The sequence below is a fragment of the Eleginops maclovinus genome, chromosome 13 (genome assembly GCF_036324505.1).
Source record: "Eleginops maclovinus isolate JMC-PN-2008 ecotype Puerto Natales chromosome 13, JC_Emac_rtc_rv5, whole genome shotgun sequence".
NCBI lineage: Eukaryota > Metazoa > Chordata > Actinopteri > Perciformes > Eleginopidae > Eleginops > Eleginops maclovinus.
The window spans coordinates 21,562,463-21,588,678 of record NC_086361.1 but is presented as its reverse complement, the minus strand read 5'-3'; the positions used below and the strand labels follow the sequence as shown (position 1 = coordinate 21,588,678).

The following is a 26,216-nucleotide window of genomic DNA, read 5'->3' as shown; positions in this document are numbered from 1 at the left end:
TCTGTATTGGTCTTTGTTTGTAGGAAGAGACTCCCTCTGCATACTGTGTCTGGCACAGAATTGTTTGTGCGATATATTAGAACAGAAAATACAAAAGAATAAGGTATTACCAACAAAGTGTCCAACCTTGGGTTTGAAGAGCAAAGTTCTTGAAATCTTCATTCGTTCTCATTGCAGAAGGACGGAGACACCACTGGATGCAAAAATAGTTTAATTTAATAGAAGTCTATGAAAGAATGATCCTACTTCTCACCTGATTTATAACCTTAATTTACGTTAAATTCTCATTAATCAGAAGACATGTTTTATTTTTAGACATCCCTTTAATGACAGATGTTAAGGACCTGGGCACTTGTTTTATATATATATATATATACCGCCATCAGAGGTTATTTATTTAAATCCAGAGACAGATTCAGTCTCTGTTTGAACAAATATCAGTGGTAGCAAATCATCTTTATGTCAAATCATGTCGGGGAAGAGAGGAGGAGTTTTCTTTTGGAACAAAATTTTGAACCGAGCCATGTTGATTTTCAACAGATCACTTGTGAGTGAATTGAATGTTTGACGTCGTAGTTTCAAGACTTCTTTAACCTCGACATGGTGCGAGTGACGGTCAAATATTTTGTAAAATAGAAGTAAAGCAGGGTAGGATAAATCGTGGACCGTGTCTTGTTTTTATGTGACTGTCTTTTAGGTTCACGTGATATCTTTTAATATAATGTTTCCCCCTACTACATGATAGTGTCTGTCCTTAGATGTGCTTAGATATAAATAACCAATAGCTTCTGTATCTGTTACAACATTAAGGAACTGCATGCAATGTTCTGTCTGCATTTAGAGGTGATTTCACACGCACAATGAACAGCAAATTCCAAAATGACCTAAAAAAACCCCAGCAAATTAAATAGTAACTGCAAAAGGAACATTTTTATTGTAACGTCATATCTGTTCATAATAATACTATGCTCTCTATATATTTGTATTTATATTTTTACATAGAACACAAGCTACTTAGGGATACATACAGTACAGTCAGCAACATATAAAAATATTACAGTAGTATTGGCACGGATGAAGGAGTAGTTACTGTACTTTGTTACACATTCAGCAAAAGAAGTGCAGAAGGATAAACAAAACAACATGTTCTTCACAGTGAAGTCAAACATCTTTTTACATTCAGCTCCAACACATGGAGGATGTCAAAGCAACGAGCAGACAATGATAGCACTTCTTCTCTCACACACACATTACACACCTTCCTCCTCCACACACATACACAGGATCTCAGTAAAGGGCAATCAAATACAAAAAGGTTCAAGTCAGCTAGTTTTGAAGGTTGACAGCACTTGTGATGATCTATAGGGTTTATGGATCACCTCTGAATACACTCTCAGTCATGACAGCAGCATACATGGAGAGTTAATACTCTCAGAGACACAGTTAGTCACACACAATGACATAGATACAAATATTTCTGATCATCTTCAAGTAAAACCTCCAGTCAGTGCCATCCATCTCATGAAACAATTCCAACCCGGTGTTTGCTCTTGAATGGTTTCGTCTCAACACTTCTTTTTTTTTTGCACCATTGATTCCCGCTGACCCTTTGGGTAAACACACAAGGCCCTAAACGCAAACAAGCTAAAGCCTCATCACCATACACTGTGTGTTTGTGTTATGGTGGGGATTGAGAAATGATGCATGATGCATGGCGGCTACCGAAGATTGCTTACGCAGCTTTGCTTAGTGGCTTTTTGAGGGCGATCCCTGCATCCTGAAGGAGCCCATTTCATTAGAGTCAATCACGGTGACAGCCTGTTTACTGTGCAGCGCCACGGCGACAAAAAAAAGAGCACTTTGCAATGTCATCTTTTGTTCTCTTTGAAGACCGTACAATGCTCGAATGGTCAAGATGGACAGCCGTGGTCAGTTTTAACAACAAGTGCACAATGCGACCTTCAGCCTGAACGAAGCAGTGTATGTTTAAAGCAAAAACTAAAAACGAGAAAAATAGCTGTTTGGATTTTTGTAAAGCATGTAGAAGTTTATTCAAGGTTGTCAATAAAGTGCACTTGCTATCAAACCATTGCAAAGGTTAAATATAGCTCTCTCTTTGTACATAGATTCACAACTATCACTGGGTATGACACGTCTGTGGCGATGCTATGATTACAGATCTCTTATGTCAAAATGTAAACATGAATTGATGGACAGCTCAGCGATGAGAAAAACAGTCTTCACGCAGAATTCTGGGAAACGGCATCTTTCGTGTCACGCTTGAGTGTGACAGCAAAGGTTGCGGAGGAAACTAATTCTGTTTGATTTGGCTGATGTGGTGATTAAATATGGCATCACATTAGTAAATAAAGTCAGAGTCTGCTACTTTTATGAAGGTGCTTCCCTGCTGTCATTACGCATTAAATTAAAAGTGGTTTGTATAAAATGAAGGAGCATCTCGGCTGTGGTTCTGTCTGCATTATGCAAATTCAAACATCCAGTTTTCCGAGGAAACAAAAGCACTGACGTCCTGATTCAAGCCATTTAATAATAAAGCCAAAAATAATGAGTGCCTTATGAAATCCATGGTGTAGACAATTGTAATCCACAATTTAAAATGGCTCATTAGGAACGTGGTGGTTATTAAAGCACAGGATTGTACTGTATTGGCTAGTCATTTGCATTTAATTGTATCAGTAAGACATTTTTCTGTGTCCATGATTCAAGGAAAAACTGAGCCATAATCAAGCAATAATGCTCTATATTTGCAAAATAATGGACCCTATGTTAAACCCCACTCCTGAACAGTTGTTGTATGATCAAAGCTTGAAAACGTTTAACAATGCACAACAGGCCTGTCAAGCTCTCTACTGAACACATGTTGAAACGGTGGACATAGGACTATAGTAAGATAGATGCTCAGCGTTCCCTTTTTAGCCTTTCCAAAACAAAGAAAGAAAGAATTTAACAAGCTTCAAAGGTTAGCATGTACGGCTAACTGGGCATGCTCACTAAGAATTAACCAACCTTTAATTCCCAGGTGTCGAATGTTAGCATGGTCGGCTAACTAAGCAAACATGCTAACGAAGACTAACCAATCATTATCTCCCAGGCTTCAAACGTAAGCCTGTCCAGCTAACTAACCGGGCATACCAACTAAGAGTAATCAATCATTAATTCCATGGCTTCGTAAGTTAGCATGTCCAGCTAACTAAGCAGACATGCTAACCAACAGTGGTCAATCATTCATTCCCAGGCTTAAAATGTTAGCAAGCCCAGCTAACTATGCAGAAATGCTAACACAGCAACCAAACAATAAAAAAGGATACCGTATTGAAGCCAAACAGCCCAATAGGTTTATGTTTGAACAAATACATCTGTTGAAGCTATGGCATGATGGAAACACTAAAATAACAGTTAGCCTTTAGCAAACGGTGACTTTGAAGTCATGCTAGTAATAGTTGTAGGAGCCAGATTTGGGGTTTAAGTGTTTCTATTTATTGTGTATTATTGGTGGTGGGCGTGCACTGGAGTTTGGGGTGGAGATAGTGGTTGTAAACCTGGCTGCACCAACCTGCTCAGTGTGGTTTTGTATGGAAAGAGATGGGTGGAGTTCGGGAGTTGAAACTTAGGCCTACTGTTGACAGAAATCCTGAAACTTTTCTCCACCGCAATATTCGTAACCATCAGTGATTAAAAGCACTCGGATATATTGTATTATCTACTATAAATGGTCAAACGAAATGGAAGGAGTGTAGCAATTGTTTGAGCGTGTCAACCTGTTTATCGTCCTGTATTTAGTCCCTCACAGCCTTTTAATTGGAGGTGCCTATAGCTGCAAAACGAAGGTTGAAAAAATGTATCTTAAACCTTTTTTTTTTGGCCACATACTTTGACTTTCAAGGGAAGCAGGAAGATGCGTATAAAAACAATACTGTAAAGCTTGAGAAACACAAAACAATAACTGAGGGGAGCCGTTCTTGGCAAATGATAGCAACAAATAATCCAGCAATCAATTAGTGCAAAGAATACATTAGAAAAATAAAGGCTAATGCAGCGGATTAACCCAACAAAAAGATGCTCTATTGCTCTCCTATGCTGAAGCCTTACATTTATAGATATCGAGTTAAATTGTATGAAATGTTTAAAAAGTAGATATCCACTTTACTTCATTATTAGGGTAACCCTTCCGCGTCTGTTGTATGCTTTAATTGTACAGATTAACGACGACAACACACAAAGGATCACATTTAGAAGGACTACTTACAATGTAGACGCTCAAGCAGATAAAAAATAAATAATTTAAAGCAATATATTAATTTCTGTAGAAAGGAACATATATGTTTTGTACAACAAAATACTTCATGTACAATCAAGGGGGTAAATGCTGCTCATCTATTGCCTCGAGTCTAAGGATAGTTTTAAAACCATCAACCCTTTAGGAAATAATCCTATCAACCAGCCATAATTAAGGTTTCAAACCATCTCTAAAGGGAAAGAAGTTAAATGCTTTTGACAATAATTAGCATATGTTTGTGTTCTTGCTGACTCTGGTTATTAATAAGGCCATTAAAACATCCACAATTATAGATGTTTGTTATGCATGGCTACACGTCAAACGCAGACTTTGGAGTTCTCAACAGTCACGACACACTGATGTTTCTTTAAACAGCTGCTAACAATCTCAACAAATTATATTTACACGCTTTGTTTCTTTGATACCGTGGGTTTTATATACACATTGTACAACGTGAAGGGTCACCAACACGTATACTGTCCCGTTGTCCTGCAGTGTAGCACCTTTTTTACTTGAAGTAGTTGAGCCCCGCCACTAGGAAGAACTTCTCCAGGAAAAGCTCAGAGTCCAGGACCGCGATGTGCGCGGCGCGGCCGATCAGGGTGTTGGCGGTGTTGGGAAGAGCGTGGAAAACGTTCTGTCGGATCAGCCGGCACTCTTTGGCCTCCACGAGGGGCTGCAGGAGGTTGTTGATCATCTCAGTGTACACGGGCCCTTCGGTGCACAAAACGAGGGAAAGGTCAGTGAGTCCTGCTAGTTAGCATTCATATCCCAGGTAAGAAATGCAGAAGCAGCCGTCGCACAAGGTGTAGCAGCATCACATTAGTGTTCATGTTTGTTCTAGTGGTTTAAAATGTGCTGAATCCTGGGGCTACCTGTTGTCTGTGTTGTCTGAAACATGTGTCGTGATAGATCCCTTGTCTTTTAACTTCAAATCAGATCTACATACGGGTACTATAGAATAAAACCACATTTCTGATGGTACATTTCCCTTTGTTTGGCACAGGCTAACACGTGAGCCTCACTTTTATAAAGCTGTTTTTTATTTCCTTGCATAAAAATACTAATATTATTTTCCACTTTCTGTGAGTTAAACTTTTTAACTAACTTTAGTCCTCATCATCACAAACACAATTTTAATTGTAGCCCTTTAAATGCCATTGATTTCCCCTAAAACAACTGTTGATTGCTTAAGTAAGAATGAAGTCCCCCTCCCAGGTGTTTCTGATCAGGCCTGATTTAAGGAAACCAAGAAGACAGGGCAGGAAGTTTCTTTTCACTTGATCTTTTGTCCTTGTTGGGTCTTTGTTTTTCGATGGGTCCAGTAGTCCTGTTTTTATTGATTTCTATTACGTTTGGTTTCTAATTTTGTTTTAGGCTCCTGTCTTCCTTTCTTTTGTTTAGTTTGTCTGGCCCTTCAGCCCTCAGTTAGTTCACTTGATTTGGTATTGATTTGTTTGTTTGTTTGTGAATAAATGGAATGTCTGCTACTCCTCGGTTCATTCTTTGTAAAGTGTGTCTCTGGTAACATATCCAATTTTGGTATAAAAAAAAGGTTAACCTTGATCATCTTAGCTGTTGTTTAGAATCTTCAGTCAGAGCCAAGTTAGCTGTTATCTGCTCCCTCCAGTCCTTAAGCTAAGCTAAGATAAGCTAAGCTATGCTAACCGACTGTTGACTATAGTTAAGTATAGAAATCTGTGTAGGTGTAGAAGCCCTCATGTTACGCAAGCCTTGAAGCACTTCTTAATTTTTTTTGGTATGATATATGATAAAACAAGATAAATAAACTGTACTTCTGACACATTTAAACCCCTGTCCACTGAAAATAAAAAATGTAAACACGAGAAAACTCACTTAAATCAAGGTAAGAGACTCATTCTCAATGCCAGACAAGTTTGTCTTTGTGTAGTTTTCTTTATTTGGTTGGTTGTCCAGTGGGAATGGCGCTTTAAAACACTTTGTTACAATGCTTCACCTATATCTAGCTTTCTACCATTAGCTATCATCACCCACCATAACCTACTGGGAATACCAGACTGACTAGGGCTGTAGCAGCATGCTAATGAACGTATCAAAATGTGCAAGCGTGATTTTTGTTTGCGTTTAAAGAACTACTTTTGAATTAGAAAGAGGAAGGATCCTTTATTACTTCTCTGAAAAATAACATCGTGTCACTTTATATTATCCCAGTTAGTTGAACAGAGTGATGTAACAGATACTCTGCCACAGTATTGGACTGGAAAGACAAGGATTGTTGTTTTAAAATACTGAAATATGATCCAATATGGCGATACAGGATGCACGCCTCACCTGTGGTCCTGTCCTTAAGAGCCGTTTTGCACATCTCTATTCTGGCCGAGTGGAAAGGAACATATCGGTCCTGTGGAGAGGCCACCAACACCACGTTCTTGAAGAACTGGAGCCCTAAAACGACACATAAACAAGATAATGAGACTGCAGTGTGTGTGTGTGTGTGTGTGTGTGTCTGTGTGTGTGTGTGTGCGTGTGCCAGACAGAGAGGAAGACAGTTGAGAGGAAAGTGAATTGGTTGTAAAACGCAAAGTGCAATCACAAAGTACAATGACAGGCTTGATACGATAAAACTGTGGGGTTTTTTTCTTGAGTCTGCTGTCAGTGTGCTTTTAAGGGAGTGCGCTGGTGGGTTTCCAATGACAGGGTTTGGATAATTTTGTCAGCTTGCCACAGCTCTGGAGGGGTAAAATAGTGTTTTCAGGCTTATCTTCTTCAAGCCTGTGTGACAAACGACTGCTTTGTTCCACTCAAACAGTGGGGAGGCCTCTCACAGCTCGCTGGCAGGGGTTTGAGTGTTAGCGAGCTGACACGTACAGATATTTGACAAAAAAGACAAGATTTTCATGAATATTTGAACAGGCTGTCTTTCAAGTAATAGTCTGTAAAGGGAAGCAGTCAATATACCGTCTTTTGTTTCACACCCAATGGCGGCGCTGGGGGGGGGCAAGCAGGGTCTTAAGACCCTCCAGTCAAAGGCTTTGCCCCCCCATTTGCCCCCCCTGCCCTCGAAACATATAAGCATTACAAACTATAATCCAAATAAAGGAAAAATTAAGACACCACCGAGACATAACAAACATAGGTAACCGTCCGACAACAATTGTTTATAACGTTGCTGTAGTGGTCCGTATTACAGAAGCGTCTGTATCTTTTTAGTATGTGTAGTGCGATTTGATTGGCAGTTTGCACGCAGACGGCACTCAGACGTGCGTTTGACGTTCATGTTGGTGGCGGTTGACGCATAGCGGCTAGTTAACGACAGAGCAGATTAGCGAGTGACAGAGCAAAATGGACCGTTTTGTAATGTTAATTTCCAGAAAGCGGATGAGAGTGGATGATGGTGGTGGCGGCGGTGATTTGCGGATGCACAGTACGATGGAGGAGGACAGAGTGGACATGGACAGTGAGGATGAAGAGGCGGATGAAGAAGCGGCGGTAATGGAGTCTGCGGGGGTGAGGGCGGAGGCGGCGGCGGCGGAGGCGGCGGCGGCATCAGACTCGGAGGCCGATAACATCCCCGAAAATGTCGGGCAAGATTCGGGGAGTGAAGGGAGAGCTTCACCGACAGCCGTAGCTCCGATCTTGGGTGGCGGGAAACCTGGCCCTGTGGATTTAAGCCAAGACCCAGCAGAGGGACCGAGGCAGCCTCAGCTGAAGTCCTACCCGCGTCGGGCATTTTGCTCCCAGCTAACTTTAAGAAGTTTTTGCCAGTCGTGGTTTAAACAATACGCGTGGCTGGAATACTCGGTGTCAGTTGATGCTGCTTTCTGTTTTGCCTGTCGGCATTTTCCCTACCATGCTCGGACATCTGGTCACTCAGAAAAGAGCTTCACCCACGCTGGCTTCAGAAACTGGAGGAAAGGAGGTGAGAAACTAACACAACACCATGCACGTGTTTCTCATAAACTAGCAATGGAAGGCTGGTGTGAGTTTAAGGCAAGGATGAAAAATGGTTCAAGGATTATTACTAAGCTTGATGCTGGACAATAAAAAACAGTACAAGAAAACAGGCAGTACATGAGAGCAGTCATAGAATCACTGTGGTTTACTGCTTGTCAAACAATTGCACAGAGAGGGCACAGGGAAGATCAGCAGTCCACAAACAGAGGTAATTTTATTGAACTGTTAAATCTGCTGGGAAAGTTTGACACCATTGTCTCAAAGAAATTGTCCAGTGGACCTGGGAATGCCAAATATGTGCATCATGATATCCAGGATGAGCTGATTGATGTTATGGCCAGCATGGTGAGGGAACAAGTGAGCAACGAGGTTAAGCTGGGAGAGCATTTTGCTTTAATGGTGGATGAAACAAAGGATGTGAGCAAAAAAGAGCAGATATCTGTTGTTCTGCGATATCTAAACAATGATATGATTCATGAAGAGTTTCTGGACTTTATTTCTGCAGAGGGCCTGGATGCAGAGTCTTTACACAAATCAGTTAAACAAACACTGGCTAAGTGTAGCATAGACAAACATGCATGCATTGCACAGTGCTATGATGGGGCCTCTGTCATGTCCGGGTGCAACAATGGTGTCCAGGAAAAGTTTCGCCAAGAAGTGCCACATGCGCTGCACACAGATTAAACTTGGTTTTAGTTGACTGTGTACATAATGTGAAACCAGTAGCAGAATGCTTTGCAACGGTCAAGATGTTGTACAACTTCTTTTCTGGGACAGTGACTCACAAGGTGTTCATAGAGAAGCAACAAGACCTTGAGCCCACCAAACGCACCGTGGAATTGAAAAGACTATCAGATACCAGGTGGGCCTGACAATATTCTACACTGTGGGCAATAAAAAGAACTCTCCCTGCTCTCTTAGCAACTCTTGTGGATGTGAGCAACCAGACGAATGCTCATAGAGCTACTGAAGCAAGATCACTGATTGGACTGATTGATGCACAATTTGTTGTGCACATCTGTATGCTGGAGAGCATATTCAAGCTCACAAAGAACTTATCTGATCATCTACAGGCCACAGATTTGGAGCTGGCATCTGCCATTGATCTGGTCTTTGCAGTTGTTGATACCCTCAATGACAAACGCAATGCTGAAACATGGACTGAAATCTGGGAGTGTGCCAGTGATATGTGTGAGACAGTTGGCATTGACATGCAGCGCCCACAGGTAAGGAGAAAAAAACAGCCCCACCACCTGCAGGACTTTGTGGTGAACAGCCAAACAGGATCAAAAGAGCCGCTGGAAACCTCAGAAGACTATCAGAACCACTGCTATTTCCCCTATAATCAATCGATTAATCAGTGAATTGGACAGGCTGTTTTCCTCTGACAGCGGTCACGTTCTAAAAAGAGCAGCAGCTCTTAACCCAAAACACGAGACATTCTTGGACAAAGATACTTTTTTTGCCCATGGCTGAACATTATGGCGTATTGATTGAAAACCTCTCAGCAGAACTTCACCAGTTAAAAAGACTGATTGAGAGGAAAACAGAGGAGGAGGAGAGAAGAAGAGAGGAAGACAGCAGTGGAGAGTCAAGGAGAGGAGAACAGAGGAGGAGGAGAGAAGAAGAGAGGAAGACAGTAGTGGAGAGTGAAGGAGAGGAGAACAGAGGAGGAGGAGAGAGGAGTTGAGAGAAGAAGAGAGGAAGACAGCAGTGGAGAGTCAAGGAGAGGAGAACAGAGGAGGAGGAGAGAAGAAGAGAGGAAGACAGTAGTGGAGAGTGAAGGAGAGGAGAACAGAGGAGGAGGAGAGAAGAGAGGAAGACAGCAGTGGAGAGTGAAGGAGAGGAGAACAGAGGAGGAGGAGAGAAGAAGAGAGGAAGACAGAAGTGGGGAGAGGAGAACAGAGGAGGATGAGAGAAGAAGAGAGGAAGACAGAAGTGGAGAGTGAAGGAGAGGAGAACAGAGGAGGAGGAGAGAGGAGTTGAGAGAAGAAGAGAGGAAGACAGCAGTGGAGAGTGAAGGAGAGGAGAGCAGAGGAGGAGGAGAGAAGAGAGGAAGACAGCAGTGGAGAGTGAAGGAGAGGAGAACAGAGGAGGAGAGATAGTGAAGATGAGAGGAAGACAGAAGTGGAGAGTGAAGGAGAGGAGAACAGAGGAAGAGGAGAGAAGAAGAGAGGAAGACAGAAGTGGAGAGTGAAGGAGAGGAGAACAGAGGAGTGAGAGAAGAAGAGAGGAAGACAGAAGTGGAGAGTGAAGGAGAGGAGAACAGAGGAGAGAGAGAAGAAGAGAGGAAGACAGCAGTGGAGAGTGAAGGGGAGGAGAACAGAGGAGGAGGAGAGAAGAAGAGAGGAAGACAGAAGTGGAGAGTGAAGGAGAGGAGAACAGAGGAATTGAGAGAAGAAGAGAGAAAGTCAGCAGTGGAGAGTGAAGGAGAGGAGAACAGAGGAGTTGAGAGAAGAAGAGAGGAAGACAGAAGTGGAGAGTGAAGGAGAGGAGAACAGAGGAGTTGAGAGAAGAAGAGAGGAAGACAGCAGTGGAGAGTGAAGGAGAGGAGAACAGAGGAGGAGAGATAGTGAAGATGAGTTTAGAGAGGAGAAGAGGGGAAGAAGAGAGGAAGACAGGAGTGAAGAGATAGTAAAGAGGAGATCAGAGGTGAGACAAAAGATTCAGTGAGTTAAGAGACAGTGGTAAGAGTATACTGTGTTGCACTACACACTGCTACAATTCTGTTCCACTAGTACAGGGGTTTTCAACCGGTGGTCCGCGGACCCCTGGTGGTCCGCGGCGGCATTGCATGTGGTCCGTGACAAGAGCCTATGTTGATCAGTTCACCATTGTTTTTTTTTAATATAAATTCGCTTTGATATTTCAACACATTTCCAGAATACCGTTACATATCGTGAAAAATATGTTTAAAATAATATAAAGGAAATTCAAGCTGACAGAATGTAGCCTTGCGCCTATCCAGTCTATGGTAGCCTGTGATTCGCTAATGGTAATGAGTTGCGTCGCTAACCTCACTTATTATTCATTACGTACAGTCTTGCGAGCAAAGTTGACACACATTTATAAGCATAGCCGACGAGAGTATTTTAAGATAGGTTGTAGTACAGCAAACATTTGTTACATATGTACTAGTCTAGCTATATATCTAGCACCAATGGATCGTTTTGTAGTGAGGAAAGTGCCAGAGGGACAGGCTGCCATGACAGAGGGTCAGGCTGCCACGACAGAGGGACAGGCCGCCACGATAGGGCAAGGACAGGCTTCCGAAGCGTCAACTTCGCAAAAAAGACGAAAAAGAAAATACAATGAGGAATATGTTAAATATGGATTCACAGTGACGACAGACAGAGCAGGAGAGGAGGTACCACTGTGTTTCGTATGTTCAACAATTCTCTGTAATGAAGCTATGAAGCCGTCGAAACTTACGCGGCATATGGAGACGCATCACGTCCACTTGAAGGCCAAACCCGTTGAGTACATGCAACAGATGTTGCGTGATTTCAAAGGACAGCAGGCTACCATGAGGAAGAGTGCAAAAATAAATGAAAACGCACTGAAAGCATCGTATCTGGTCGCTCTCAGGGTTGCAAAAAGTAAGAAGCCCCATACCATTGCAGAGCAGCTTATATTGCCAGCAGCCATAGATATGTGCAGAGCTATGGTAAGCGAAGAATGTGCCAACAAATTAAAAACTATTCCGTTGTCAGACAACACAATCGGAAGACGAATTGGGGAAATGGCAAATGATGTCAAAGACCAGCTGATGGCAAAACTTCAGACAGTTCTGTTTTCCCTTCAAATCGACGAGACGACAGATGTTACTAATGATGCGCAACTGTTAACATTTGTGCATTACGAGGACAGTGGCACTATGTGCGAGGAATTTCTTTTTTGCAAACCACTGCCCGGGCGAACTACCGGTGTAGAAATATTTAAAGCACTGGACGATTTTTTCACGGAGCACAATATCTCGTGGCAGAGGTGCGTTGCATTATGCAGCGATGGGGCCCGAGCCATGAGTGGCAGCAAGACTGGACTGTTTGCGTATGTAAGGAGGGTGGCTCCGGGGGTAATTTGGACACACTGCCTGATTCATAGAGAGGCTCTCGCCTCCAAAGATCTCAGTGTTGAGCTCAGTGGTGTGTTTGATGTCGTTGTCAAGACGGTCAACTTCATAAAACGAAACGCATTGAATACACGCCTGTTTTCATCCCTATGCCATGACTTGGGAAGTGAACACAGCTCTCTCCTTTATCATTCAGAGGTGCGTTGGCTGTCTCGCGGCGCTGTGCTCGCCCGTGTGTTTGAACTACGCGGAGCTATCTACGAGTTCTTGTGCGAGAAGCATTCTGATCTGGCTTCCAATTTCAACGATAGTTACTGGTTAACTAAGCTGGCGTACCTCACAGATGTTTTTGCAGAGCTGAACAAGTTGAACAGCTCCATGCAAGGGAGAGATGCAAACGTCATGCAGCTCTACGAGAAGCTCGACGCATTTGTGAAAAAAATGTCAAAGTGGATCGAACGAGTGGAGAGCAATAACTTGGCGATGTTTCCTTCAGTTGAGGAATACCCTGACAGCACTGACATCAACGACACTATATGTGAGCATTTGAGGAAGCTTGTGCGTCAATTCGCAAAGTACTTCACTGATTCGGAAGAGTGGCGCCGTGACAGCAAGTGGATCCTGCTCCCATTCAGTGACGATGCATCAGTAGGGTCAAGTCTGACGGCTGTGGAAGAGGATAAGCTGATTGAGATGTCCACAGACTCTGTCAGGAGGCATATGTACGACACACAGCCCCTTGTTAAATTCTGGATAAGTTGCCAGACAGAATTTCCACAGCTTGCTGCAAAAGCAATGAGGTGTCTTTTGCCCTTTCCAACCACATACCTGTGTGAGAGTGGTTTTTCTACACTGGCGTACTTAAAGAATAAGTACAGGGCTAGGCTTGATCCAGAGAATGACATGAGACTGTCTCTGTCTACCATTTCGCCACGAATAGACAGGCTGTGTGGACTTCACCACGCCCAGATATCACACTGACAGGTAGGCCTAATTCTCCCATGTTTTCACTGTTACGACCCTGGCGGGTTTAGGCCCCGCCCTGTGTTAATGGTAAGCCTGTTCTCTCTCCCTGCTTTTCTCAATCTCTCTCTGCTTTTCTCAATCTCTCTGTCTCTACAGCAGGTGATTGGTGACAGGTCTGTCCTGGCTGGGTTATAAAAGCCCTGACCAGCCAGCAGTTGAGGCTGCCTTGGTCTTCATTTGTTGGATTTTGGTTCTCCGGTGTTGTTTTGTCACACACCTAGACTGACTTTGCATGACATTTTTAGTTACTTTTCCCAATACTGAATTGCACAACACTTTATTATTCTTTATTCTTTCTTTAAAATAATCTTTAATTTAATTTAATTTAATAAATCTACTTTTATTATTATAAAATCTGCGTGGCCTCTCTTTCATGTTTCATGCATTGAGCTATGCATGTAACACCAAATACACACGCGCACGCGCAGGCACATCAGTGGGCCGCGGATTGCTTTCTAGTCCGAATGGTGGTCCCTGGGACAAAACCAGTTGAAAACCCCTGCACTAGTAAATCCACAGATGTTCTCTGTGGTGGCTATGATTTGAATTGTATTCTTGTGCTTGCTTGTTTGTTGATTCATTAAATACAAGTAATTAAATATGCTTGTGTTTGTTGTATATAAACATTTAGTAACGTGCATTTCAATGTAGTGTATTAGCCCGGGAACAGTGGTGTTTGGTGTTCGTTATGTCAGAATTCACTAGCACCTCCTATAAAAAAATCAGACCCCCCCATTGCCCCCCCAACAATAATTTTCTGGAGCCGCCCCTGTTCACACCATACCTGGTTTCTGACTGAGGAGATAGAGGAATGTTTTCCGTGGATCGACGTGGTCTCTGAAGGTGAGCTGCAGCAAGGATCCTGATTTCTTCAGCTTCTGCATTAACCACAGACCTGAGCGACACAAAAAAGACAATCATGCATAGAAGGGAAAGTATGGATGATATTTGCAGATAAGAAATGCTGCTGAGGAGCACAAAACATGGCAATGCAGCGTTGTAAATAAAGCAGAGCGTTTGCACGGTGGCCTCACCTGTGCTGACCAAAGTGCTGCTGTTGTACAACGTTCCCAAGTGTGGGCCCGAAAGCGAGAGGAAAGTGTGCAGTTTGGGCAGATAGCAGCGGAAGCGAGGCCGCGTCAGCACCGATCGGATGATCACGTTCCCCAGAGAGTGGCCAATGAAGCTGTTGGCCGAAGACAAACAACTTTCAGTGAGAGGAACTGGCAGCGTGAGTGGGCGGCTGGAAACACAACGCCTCCAACATGGCCGACCTTTGACACCATGAGCACAGCTTATTATAGATTCCTCTGTACGTAGGAACTGGTTCCAGCTATTTTGAGACTCTAGCTACACCATTTCAGAAATGCATTAACTTGTTAAACATTCTCAAAGGCGTTGACAACTTAATGACGCTAACACAGAGGACATAGCATACAAATGAATAGCTCTCCCAGCAGGTTCACGAAGCTATACGTCTGGTTTAATTACTAAACTGTTACAGCTTTACCCGAAATCCCTCATTGCTGTTCCGCCTCCTTCTCATCTATCTCCTGATAAACTAAATATAGCAGTAATGTGGAGGGAACCAGATGCTGTTGTGGCAGTCCATTGCCTTTGTCTTTGATACTAATTCTCCGGAGGATACGGCACAATAAAGCAAGTTGGGTAGCAACTCTTACAAAAAAATAAATTGGCACATTGAGGGCAATTAAGTGGGAAGATGAATGGCTTAATTTGATGAGAACTAGGCAACACTCTGCTGCATAGAGGAGCACAGTCCATCAAGTGAAAGTCAGAACCGTATTGGCACGCTATGATAACAGCTTCTCCATTTTGTGCAGCTAATCCTTCCTGGGAACGTAGGGACTATAATTTATCATGAAACAGGGATTCTCAGGAGTTAAGGCACTCATGATGAGTCCAAGCATCAATGGGCAGTCTCTGCTGCCACCTGCTGCCCAAAGAGAATGAGTTTATAAGCATGTAGGCTCACAGTAAGCAACTGAATGAAATATTTGTCAATGTGTTCACTGGTTTTTAGTTTGATCTTATTTGTAATTCATGTTGATTACGGTTAAGCTAAAGACAATTTCCCACAAAGCCGATAGACATGTGGTCAAACTCACTAATACTTCCGTCTGTATTTGTGTGCAACACATATACCAAAGCAAATTACAAATTGTATCTGTAAACCTACTTATATATCTTAAAATATAGATTTTAAATATCAAAAATATATTAAAAATCCACATTTATTGATACGATATATTTTACAGACACAAATCTTACATAAAACCATGCAAACATTTCAAAAAAATGCATAAAACAACAAGACAAAAAACACACAGACCCCTTTACAAACCCCAAAATGTCATCCAAATGTAGTTCCTTTCAGTTCTGTTTTGTACAGTCTGGCTGAGTTTGTTCTGGTGTGTGAAATGCTGCTTAAAGTAGCTCCTGTTCTGACTCAAATAATCAATCAAGATCAATCAAAAAGAGAGCTGCCAGTAGTGTGTGTGTGTGTGTGTGTGTGTGTGTGTGTGTGTGTGTGTGTGTGTGTGTGTGTGTGTGTGTGTGTGTGTGTGTGTGTGTGTGTGTTGTACAGTTTTAATGTTCTCGGACTGACCTGATCCTGCCGATGGTGAGGTTGTACAGCTGGATGTGCTGAATGATCTCATCCAGCAACCTGTCCGTCATGGTGTCGAAATCTGCAAATGTGTCAATCTGCAGGAGAAGAGGAACACAAATCACGTCAAAGCGCTTTTAGAAAACATCTGATCATTCCCCGATGCCAAACCTACCTGGTTCCTCTCAGACATGAGGAAGTCCAGCCTGGATCCTGGCAAACCCAGCTCAATGAAAGTCTTCACCAGCCGGAGGTCTGCGCTGTTTCCTGCAAGTAAAGAGGAAGTCATACTCCGGCACATAGATCGGTTAAGATACACCTGGCATTAGGATTCACAGAACACATAACGCAAAGTGATATTTTATAAGTTTGTAGACTATATTACTAATATTTACAACCCTAATAGGACACTAACGTAAAAAAAAAAGAGGCTGGGAATGAGTCCGTTTATTACAGGGTTTCTAGAACCAGATTTTTCATTATTTTTTAATGTGCAAAACCACCTTTCTATTGACCAAAAATGTAAGAAAACAATAAATATAATTGTTTTTATTTCAGCAATGGTGCAAAAATATTGGTCGAACAGACAGTTTCAACTCCCAACTGATTGTCTGAAAACATTGTGAGGTGTGGCTGGTTGAACAAATCAAATGATTCTTGTAATTATTTAAAATAATAGATTTAATTCTTGTATTTATTTATCATAAAATCCTACTATGTCTTTGCATTTTACAAAGATTGATTTAGGACAGTTTCAATTCATACTTTTAGATGAGTTAATCAAATGGTTTTAAGACTTTTTAAGGACCAGTGTAAAATATATCACATTGGGCGGACTCACCATCAAGTCCGTGGACACACACCACAAGGTGAATGCCGTCTTCAAACTCCTCGTCGTCCTCCTCGGGGGGGAAGTAGGGCAGGTCTGATGCCAGGAGAGGAAGGTCGCTGTACAAAGTGGCCTGGAAGCTCAACTCTTTGAGCAGATCCTCTTTGGCTTTGTAGAAACTGCAGGAAAGGGGAGATGAAATAAATGGCCAATAATCTAAGATGTTATCATGCAGTAAAGTTTGTGTAAAACTAAAAGTCCATCTCTTTGATTAATTCAGTTAACATTTGCCTACTTCCATAGTCTCACAGACTTCTAAGCACCTTCTCTAAGTTTGAAAACCCTGTCGTCTCGCCAGGTTACAGATCAGAGGAGTCAATACAAATCCGATTCCAGCTCTTGTACTTTCTGCTAGTCGTGATGGATTTGTCTGCCCTCTCTTTGATGTGTCTTAACACACTCACCTCGCCTCGACTTCGTTTGCCCTCATTTTGTTATGCTAGGCTTTCCAAGCATGAGTTACCGCCAGCCACGTCAACAGCGGTCTCAACAGACCCATAAAGCATTGTGTTTATTTCTGTAGGTGTCATGAATTATAATATTACTCCTACAAAGTTTTCACAGAGGGCACAAATTAAAACAAATGTCCATGTAAATCTCTTACAGCAATCAAATGATCCGTTAATGCATCTAAATTGAGTGGAAAAGTCTCTGAGTGTTGTTTGTTTGTTAGGGTGAAACATAAACTCACTTCAGCATCCGTTCATTGGTCTCGTCGTCCATGTTCAGGGGATTGAGCGAGTACGACGAGATGATGCCAAAAGAGCCCAGGGGCTGATTGGTGATCGGCGAGGTGGCCTGGCGAGCGGACATCCCGTTGATGGAAGGAGAGTCCCTCAGAGCAGATGAAAATGGCAGGCAGGTGGGGGCACAGGACACCGACATGTTCACCACCTCCACCATCTTCTTATTCACGAAGGCCAGCCCTGAGTTGGGGATCTTAGCCGGCTTCGTCTGGGACTCTAAAGGCTCTTTGTTACTGGTTGACATCCCATTAAGGTCAACAGGTGACGCGATATCATTGGCTATCAACCCTGAAAGGTCACTGGGCCTCTGAGCAATGTTTCTGGGGAGGTTTTTGGTTTGTCGAAGCCCTAAAGGATCGAGACAGTCCTGGTCCTGAACATGAATCACTTGGCTCTGGTGGAAACTTTGCCACTCATCCTCAGAGTTAATTCTCTCCTGAGCTGCTGCACTTTTATGCACACATGGTCTGTTTCCACAGCTGCAGGGCACTGCTTCCGTTTCAGCGAGATGCACATCCTCCACTGTGGCACTTACTCCACTGATGTGTGTTTGATGGTTCTTATTCTCCCCCCGGCTGCCAATAACAGCGCTTTCCTTCACATGAGGGCCCTCGACAGACTCTTGTAAAATCTGCCCTTCAGACACACCACTTAACACGGACTCGGCTATGCACGTCTCTGGCAGGTACCGAGGAGAGCTTTCAGAGCTAATACTCTCCTCCAGGATAAGATTTGTCGCTGAACTCGGATCTAATAGAGATGATTCTGTTTGAACTGAATCCAGGTTGCTGTTCAAAGAAGAGCAGTTGATATTCAATGAATGTTGCACTAAGCTCTTAGTATCTGTTTCCTGGTTGAGCATGCGGTCCTCCTCGGTGTCTTCAGGGCTGCTAATCTGCGGCGCCGAGACAGACTTGGTGAGTTTGCTGAGCTGCCTCTGATGCTGGTCCTCCTCGTAGGGCAAGGAGCTAATAGAGGTCAGGGAGGCTTGTATACCTCCGCTTCCGTTGCTCTCCATTTGGAGGCCTTCCAGGGAGCTTCGGTGGACCCGGTGGCGACACACTGTTTGTCGTGGGATCTCCCTCTCGCTGGAGAAGTCGAGAGGAGGTCGGCCTCTCAGCGCTGCCTCGAGGGGCCAGGCCACAGAGCTGGGCTCGCTCTCTATACCTGAGTCAGAAATAACCGAGGACGAGCGCTTCATGATCTTGGAACCCATCAGGCCTCCGCGGTGAGTCATCTCTTTTCTGAGATCGCCCAGAAAGGTCGGTATAACCGGGTGTGCGTAGGCAGGCGGTACACTGCCAGGAGGAACATCTTCACTCTCATCGTCGATGGAGTGGTTTAATGGCATGGCAATGTCAGACTCCTCTTCTGTGTTTTCACTCTGTCTTGCGTTGCTGTCATTGGTTGCATCGGCATCTTCTGGTACCTGATGAGGAGGAGACTTGGTGTCAATGTGGGGGTCGTGGTTCGAGGAGAGGACTGCTTCTCTTCTACACAGATCCTCATCACAAACTTGGTCTTGTGTTTCCTCTGGTTGCTTCAAGAGTTCTGCCTCTAGTAGAGAGGGTTCAGCATTGTCTTTAGTTAGGAGGATGTTCTGGGTACTTCTGATTGAAGTCTTACTCTGCTCTGCCATGAGTGAGACATACGTGGGCAGGTCCATGCAGTCATCACCGTCCAATGGATCGTTCGGTATGGCTGGTGGTGATCGGTCTTCCTGCCTGCTTTCAAAAATCCCATTGAGACCCGGGTTGGTCTTCCCGTCAGCGGTTGGCACATGTGATTCCCACTCTGGAGGAAAGAGAAGGACATTGCACTTAACTTTTATGTAAAAAAGCAAAATAAAAAGTGTAAATTGCTGTAAATAAATCCTTTATATTACCTGTTTGCGGAGACGCCACGTACCGGTCCTCAAAGATGATGGGCAGGCTGTTCCAGTCTCCATCGATGTCCAGGCACTCGACAGGTAAGGGAGGCATCTTGGTCAGGTAGTCCGAGCTCCGCACTTCTGCAGCTATCTGGCCATGCCTATTGATTCTGGATGAGAATAATAATACCATGATTACACTTAATAATATACGAATGCCCTGTACGGGGAAGTTGGAAGGACAAACCATCTGGAATTTGCAGAGGGCCAATTGAAAATGAACCACTGGCCGCATGTGAACCCCAGGACGTAGTTTGGACACCCCTGGTCTAATTAATGTTCTAAATAGGACTCATTTTACTTCTACTACCTCTTTTTGTCTTTTCTTACTGCTGGTTTATTTTGTAACTTGACTTGAGAAAGATGGCCTTAAGTCACAAACACAGGACAGACTGGTGTCAGATCTTGGCTCCCGTACTTACAGTTCCTCTTGGAAAGTCAGAGCTATTTCTTTGGGGTGTTCTGTGAAGAAGTACGCCTCAGAGAATCTCCTGACCTGGATTTGCCGGAGAGACAAGACAAGAACAGTTTTCACATCAGAGGAGTCATCATCACCATCTTTATTGGAAAAACATTCAAACACAAACACGGATTCAATCACTTCTTCAGGTCATCATGCTTGTGAGTCAGCCATTCACCAGGAACACTGTTTGAGGTGGAATTCCACCCCATGATAATTATAGAATAAAATGTTAATTGAAATCCTAACGCCGCTGGTGGGTGGATGCATGACAGTATGCCCTCGGGGTAGTCGAGTACCAAATCAAACATCTTCATTATTTTCAGAGACAAAACAAGAGAGTCCTGAGAGCCGCTCCACCGTGAAGACGTGTTCCTATTAAACAGCTCAGTATATGAGAAATACATCACTTTGCTCAGCACGGTTCAAACGGCTTAATATCTCCACCGAGAGGCTTTGTTTTCAGTTCGTTTGTAGAGATTTCTTCCTCACCAAAGCTGTTTAAATTGTATTATTTATTGGTTTAAGATCATTTCATTATGGTGGAAGATACTCCTTTATGTCTCATAGGGTAACATTGCTTTAGTCGCTCTACAGATTAAGATATCTGCCAAAAAATGATAATCTTTTTATGAATTAGACCACCAGTTAAAACGCACACTGGTTGTGTTAGTTGATGAAAATGAAATTGCATCTGCAGTATTTTAATAGATATTATTAATATCAAACACAATGATTACAACTTCTACTTTTTGAATTCTCGTGTATAGTTAATGATTTGGAGGTTTGGATTATTTGGAAAATGGTGGTAATCTTGGGATTTCTCACTATTTTCACAAATAAATTAAACAGTGGAGAAAATACGGAGCAGATTAATCCAGACTGAACATTATAATTAGTTAACTGTTCAAAATAAGCTCCAACTGCAACATCAAACACTGATTTTTAACATTGTTTCATCATGCCTTCATTCATTTTACTTACATTTCTACATTTTTCTGATTCCTGACTCTTCTTCCATAGCCTCGTTAAAGTAAAATGTTCCGTGTGGGACTTTTACACTATGGCATTAGCACTTTGATGGATGTAGGGTCTGAATACTTCCTCCACTTCTTCAAATGGGTCACTACATTCCTTAAGGAACTGCTTACAAAGCTAAAACGTCAATAAATATAAATATATTTAACATTTCCGTGTGGGTGCCGAGGCTAAAATTAAACAAACCGTCATCAATGCCCTCCAATAATGAGACTGTGGCCCAGACAGTGCACATGTTGTCTGAGAGGATGTATGAGTGTGTGTTTGATGGAGGGTCCCTCTCACCCTGAGTGTGTGATGCTCCTGGGCCAGATAGGACAGGATGTTGGGGTTGAGCACGGCCGCCTGCAGGAAGCGGCTCCACAGGGCTGCCAGCTGGGCGCAGAGCTGGCTCACATCCCTGCTGATCTGCTCCGCCACCCCATCGTGGACTTCCTGCAGCTGACGGAGACACACAGGGGTCAGAAACAGATTTAACATCAGACTGAATGCGTCAGACTTCCTATTCCTGGATCCTGCAGACTGTGTGGTGTCTGCAGTCCGCCTGACTCTGGATCAGTGTGGAGAAGTCATGATAGACTCATCGATCAAAAAAACCCTCGCTGTTCTCTGTGGGAGAAGCTGGTTAGAACAGCAGGGCCATCACACCCGTCTATAAATACATTAGAAATATATTTATTGGCACTTATTTGAAGAAATGGGAGTTTAAAGTCTTAATGCTCCTAATGCATTTCATTTTTGTGAAACACTTATAACAATGACAATGGCTAAGCTGTCTAACTATACCGTCATACAGTATGTTGATGACAGTGGGTTAATGCAATTACAGATAACAATGTTCCAATTAAGTAATCATATCAACCCCATCACAGGCCGAGGAAGAGGCTCCACTGGTCTGATGAACGTACCTGTAACTCCTGTGTGAGCTGACTCAGAGTTTCTTCTACAGGAAGCTCCTCTGAGGAATGAAAGGGAAGAGGATTTAAACACAGTGTGATTTAAAGACAGAAAGTCATATTTATTTTTGAAATGAATACTTAACACTAAAATGGAACTGAAGACCAAATCAAAAATATTGAATTCAAAAATATAATCTAATAAGAAATATCGCTATAGGGAGACACATTCTGTTCAGTTGAGTTTATTAAATGAGCAAAAACTGCATTTTATTGTTGCATAATAACAATAAATGATCCTGGAATCTTTTATATATATATTAGTTTCACAAAGAGTAGAGCTTAGTCTTGCTTTTTCATACACTTTTCTTACCTATACTGTGTTGCTGTGTATACTTCACTAACCTCTGCATAAACCCTGGGTACGTACAGTAACTACATATTAATTTAAATCAAATAATGCAATACTTAATTATGGGTAATAATACTTTGAAATGAGTGAAAACACATGATGGATTTTCCTAATCTTACTATCATTTAATGTTTGGCATTTTTATTATTTTTAACTTTAATTATTTGTACTTTTACTCAAAAAAACAACGTGCATTCTACCACTGCTTCTATCCATGCCAGTGGCGGCTGGCCAATAGAGGGCGCTAGGGTGCCGCCCCACCACTCACCTCTCACCACATTTCCTTGAATAAGACATAAAAACATTTAAATAAAAATGAAATAATAAAATAAAAATATTTCGAAATATATGTATATATTTTTTTAGATGTGCAAGATAAATATTTCATAGTTAATGATGAGTAAAGTTGTTTCGTTCGTTGACATTGTCTGATTGGTGACGTATTTCCGCCCTGGGGCGCAGGAATCTTTGCCCATTAAAAGTTGTACATGCGCAGTAGCTCCTCTTCAATACAAGAGATACGACGATGTTGGGGCGCACCTCTCCTGCGCCCCGAGCTGAATGCAGCTGGATTTGGCGGCGGGGCTGACGTCACAGCCTTCTGTCATAAAGTATGTGTATGGTCCATGTTATATATGATATATATTATTCAAATATACAGAGATAGAGATATATCTAGAGATAGATAGAGAGATAGATAAAGAGATAGATAGATAGATATTTATTATATATGTATATTGGCCCTCTGTATAGTAATATAGCACATCTGTATATTTGTTCATACTACATCTGTTTATACTATGCCAATTATTCCCACCTCTTTATACTGCCCTTATCTTTACATAATCCCTCTTAACTGCATATACTGTACATACTCTATATATCGCACTTGTTTCTCTTTGCACTTCTATCTATCTATCTATAATGTTGTTTTCATTTATGTAAATACACTCGTTTGATACCTTAGTACATGTATGCATGCTTTTTAAATTTCTTTTATACATTTTGGAGTTATAGCCCCCCCTGGAGAAAACTCCACCAGCCGCCACTGATCCATGCCCTGGATTATTGTATGTAAACCCAACGAACAAATACAAATATTGTTTAATTACGTCAAACATACTTCCGTAGTAGAAGGATTTCAGATATTTTAATTCAATTTGAAGACATTTTGAACATTTTTAAGGACAAATAAAAATATCTATGGTCACCTGAGTCCAGAGGCGCCTGCTGCAGCTGCGGGATCTCCTTCCTCAGTGCGGAGTGGTAGGAGTGCAGGCCTCTGTGAGCCACCAGCAGGAGGCGGCAGAGCCTCCGGTGCCACGTGTGGGCTCTCTGCAGGCAGTTCTCACTGGCCACATAGAAGCTCCCCTGCAGAGACAGAGACACAGAGGAAATGTCAGCCGCTATGTAGGTCACTACTCACCTCTGAGAAGAAACCCTGCCTTAATAACAGACGTGCACACATGCTTGAACTTTGAAAGTAACTACTGCTGTTGTACCGGCTTGTCCCTGACTCTGTGAATAAGATCATTACTCGTAAGATCAAATAGAAACAAATGGGCCCTAAACACAGCTTGCTGGGAGCAGTAAAAGCAGATCAATACGTGCATGTGGCCTGAGGAGGATGTAACGCATCCCTGTGATGACCTTTAAAAGTTCACGAGTACAGGAAGTGGACACTGAGGAGAGGAGAGAGGCGGCATTGTTCGTCTGGGGCTGAACGAGAACAAGAAACAATGATGAGCGCATGGAAACTAAACATCTAATTTGTTGGGCAAAACATGTACAAGAAAACAATGCAGAGTGAGTGAAAAATCTACAGGAAATACAGTCTTTAATAAAGCTTCAGAAACCTAGGGTCCGACTAGGACTCGAGGCGAACTGTCTAAATTATTTTAATCTCCACCACAAATGTAAACAAGAAAAGGGGAGAAAATAGTGGAAGAGAATAAAGACCTTTTGATTCTGTTAAATATTTATTGATGGAAACATATACATTTCTTTTTTTTAAATCGACTTTTGCTGCAATTCTTCTTGCATTTTCTTTAGTATTTATGAAGCAAAACACTCTGACATGAATATCTACTACCTGTCGGTTTTTAAAACACTTGGGTTTGAGCTGCATCTATTGTGTGAATGTATGTACATTGTTCGTGTTTGGAAAACATACATACTTGTGTCTTATTTTATGGCTTGTTATGCACTGACAGGATTACTTTTTATATTTCAATGTGCCTGTACAATGAGGATAAAGGAATTCAGTTCAATTCGATGATCAACACATTTTAAGTCTCTTTTTGCTTCTCTTTTCCGCATGCTTTGTATAAAAAAGACTGGATGATGGACATGCTGCAAGGATAATAATTACTGTAGCGCAAATTCAGTCCTTAATGCGTCTGAGCGTTCTGTAATGTGGAGCCTGTTTCCAGTAGATGGCTCTCTAACAATGCAGCAAGGGAATAAAGGGAATCTCTCTAATGCAATTTACAATATGAGCTGAGTATAAGAAGCCACAAATCACAAAAGCCTTGACCCCTATAATCATGTTTCTCATTCCTCTTGTTGAAACGATAAAGGTCTTTCACTGTCATTGAACACATCACCGTCACAACATGGAGCCAGGGCACTTGAATGTGATGCTGGGCCCTGACCTGCTACCCAGCGACTCCTCCACTGGATGTTTTCGCAGCTCCAGTGACGGTTTGGAGCTTTGAAAGGCATGTAATGGTATCTGAGGGATGTACTGTAATTTTCCAGGGCTCCGGCCCTATCATCATACCTGTGTGCGCTCTGTAATTGCAGCAGTGCAGTATACCTGAAACCAGGAAGGAACATCTGTATGTTTACTTTCATAATTCCCTCTACCTTTATAGAGGCCTGCCTGGATCAGTCTGCGAGCGAGGGGCAGAGAAAAATAACCATTTTTCAGTATGAACTAATCATTATCCTAAAACCACAGTTTATCTCGCCGCTGACATCGTCTGGGATCAGTTCTCTGTCACTTCTGCTTTTGCTTTTACTGCTGTTGATGCACATTTGAACAGTTATTCATAGCAATAGTGGTATCTATAGCCCCTTTCCAACTGGATGAACGTACTAAAACATGACTTTGGTCTTTAATAGGATGCAGGATCATACTTTATAAGCAATTTGACTACACAACCGGAGACTTTGGCCCTACTTAAAGCTCCTTTGTTTAACTTTAAATAGGTAGTATTATGCTTGTTGAAGTTTTACCTTTACTGTAGTGTGTTATATAGGTTTTAGTGCATGTAAATGGTCTGAAAAAGGCTAGAATCCCCTGTGTTCTCTCCCACACACTGCCTGAAACGCCTCCATTCGACTCCTTTGTTTACTTCTGTTACATAGTGACATCACTATGTACCATTCGTGCTTCTTTGGCTGGCGCTCCAACACATGATAGGCTAAGGGCCGGAACATCTATAAGCGGCTGACCAATCACAACAGAGCCAGCCTATAGCTAACCAATCAGAGCAGACTGGGCTCTGGTTTCAGACAGAGGGTGAAAAGAGGAGCTGCAGCACAGGCAGTATGAGAAAAATAAAGAGCTTTATGAGCATTAAAGCATGGAGACATGTCCCAGGAGAGACACTAATTGCTGATATGAAACCTGAAAATGAACAGAATAGGGCATCTTTAAAGAGACAAATGGTTAAAGAGTTTAACGGAGAGGCTGAAGAAGTAAAGTAGATAAACACCTTAACATTCGCTCTGTTAACTATCACTGCTTTTACACTCATTGTGTCATTTTCTTCAAAAGCATGATTTAAGTCCACAAAAGATACTAAATGCACTCAGGAGTTTCTCTTCAAACAGCATTATGCATCCCTCAAACATCCTTTAATACCTCAAAGGGAACGT

General features: G+C 42.4%; 2 protein-coding genes across 2 annotated transcripts in view; one reads left to right on the top strand and one right to left on the bottom strand.

Moving 5' to 3' along the window:
• Window positions 1–911: 911 nt before the first annotated feature.
• Window positions 912–26,216, bottom strand: part of fam135b (family with sequence similarity 135 member B) — a 50,720-nt gene continuing 25,415 nt past the window's right edge. Inside the window, exons 8-20 of the mRNA XM_063900066.1 lie at window positions 23,543–23,702; window positions 21,932–21,981; window positions 21,309–21,464; window positions 19,948–20,021; window positions 19,481–19,635; window positions 17,541–19,389; window positions 16,802–16,968; window positions 16,136–16,227; window positions 15,961–16,058; window positions 14,366–14,517; window positions 14,116–14,226; window positions 6,611–6,724; window positions 912–5,011 (exon numbers count right to left, since the gene is read on the bottom strand). Of these exons, the coding sequence (XP_063756136.1) occupies window positions 4,806–5,011; window positions 6,611–6,724; window positions 14,116–14,226; window positions 14,366–14,517; window positions 15,961–16,058; window positions 16,136–16,227; window positions 16,802–16,968; window positions 17,541–19,389; window positions 19,481–19,635; window positions 19,948–20,021; window positions 21,309–21,464; window positions 21,932–21,981; window positions 23,543–23,702 (3,384 nt within the window). The 3' untranslated portion in view covers window positions 912–4,805. The remainder of the gene's footprint in view (window positions 5,012–6,610; window positions 6,725–14,115; window positions 14,227–14,365; window positions 14,518–15,960; window positions 16,059–16,135; window positions 16,228–16,801; window positions 16,969–17,540; window positions 19,390–19,480; window positions 19,636–19,947; window positions 20,022–21,308; window positions 21,465–21,931; window positions 21,982–23,542; window positions 23,703–26,216) is intronic.
• LOC134874582 (protein FAM200A-like) lies at window positions 10,966–13,838 on the top strand. Its single transcript, XM_063898632.1, has 2 exons — window positions 10,966–13,289; window positions 13,428–13,838. Exon 1 carries the CDS (start codon window positions 11,205–11,207, stop codon window positions 13,284–13,286), a length of 2,082 nt encoding a protein of 693 aa, XP_063754702.1. The 5' UTR covers window positions 10,966–11,204; the 3' UTR covers window positions 13,287–13,289; window positions 13,428–13,838.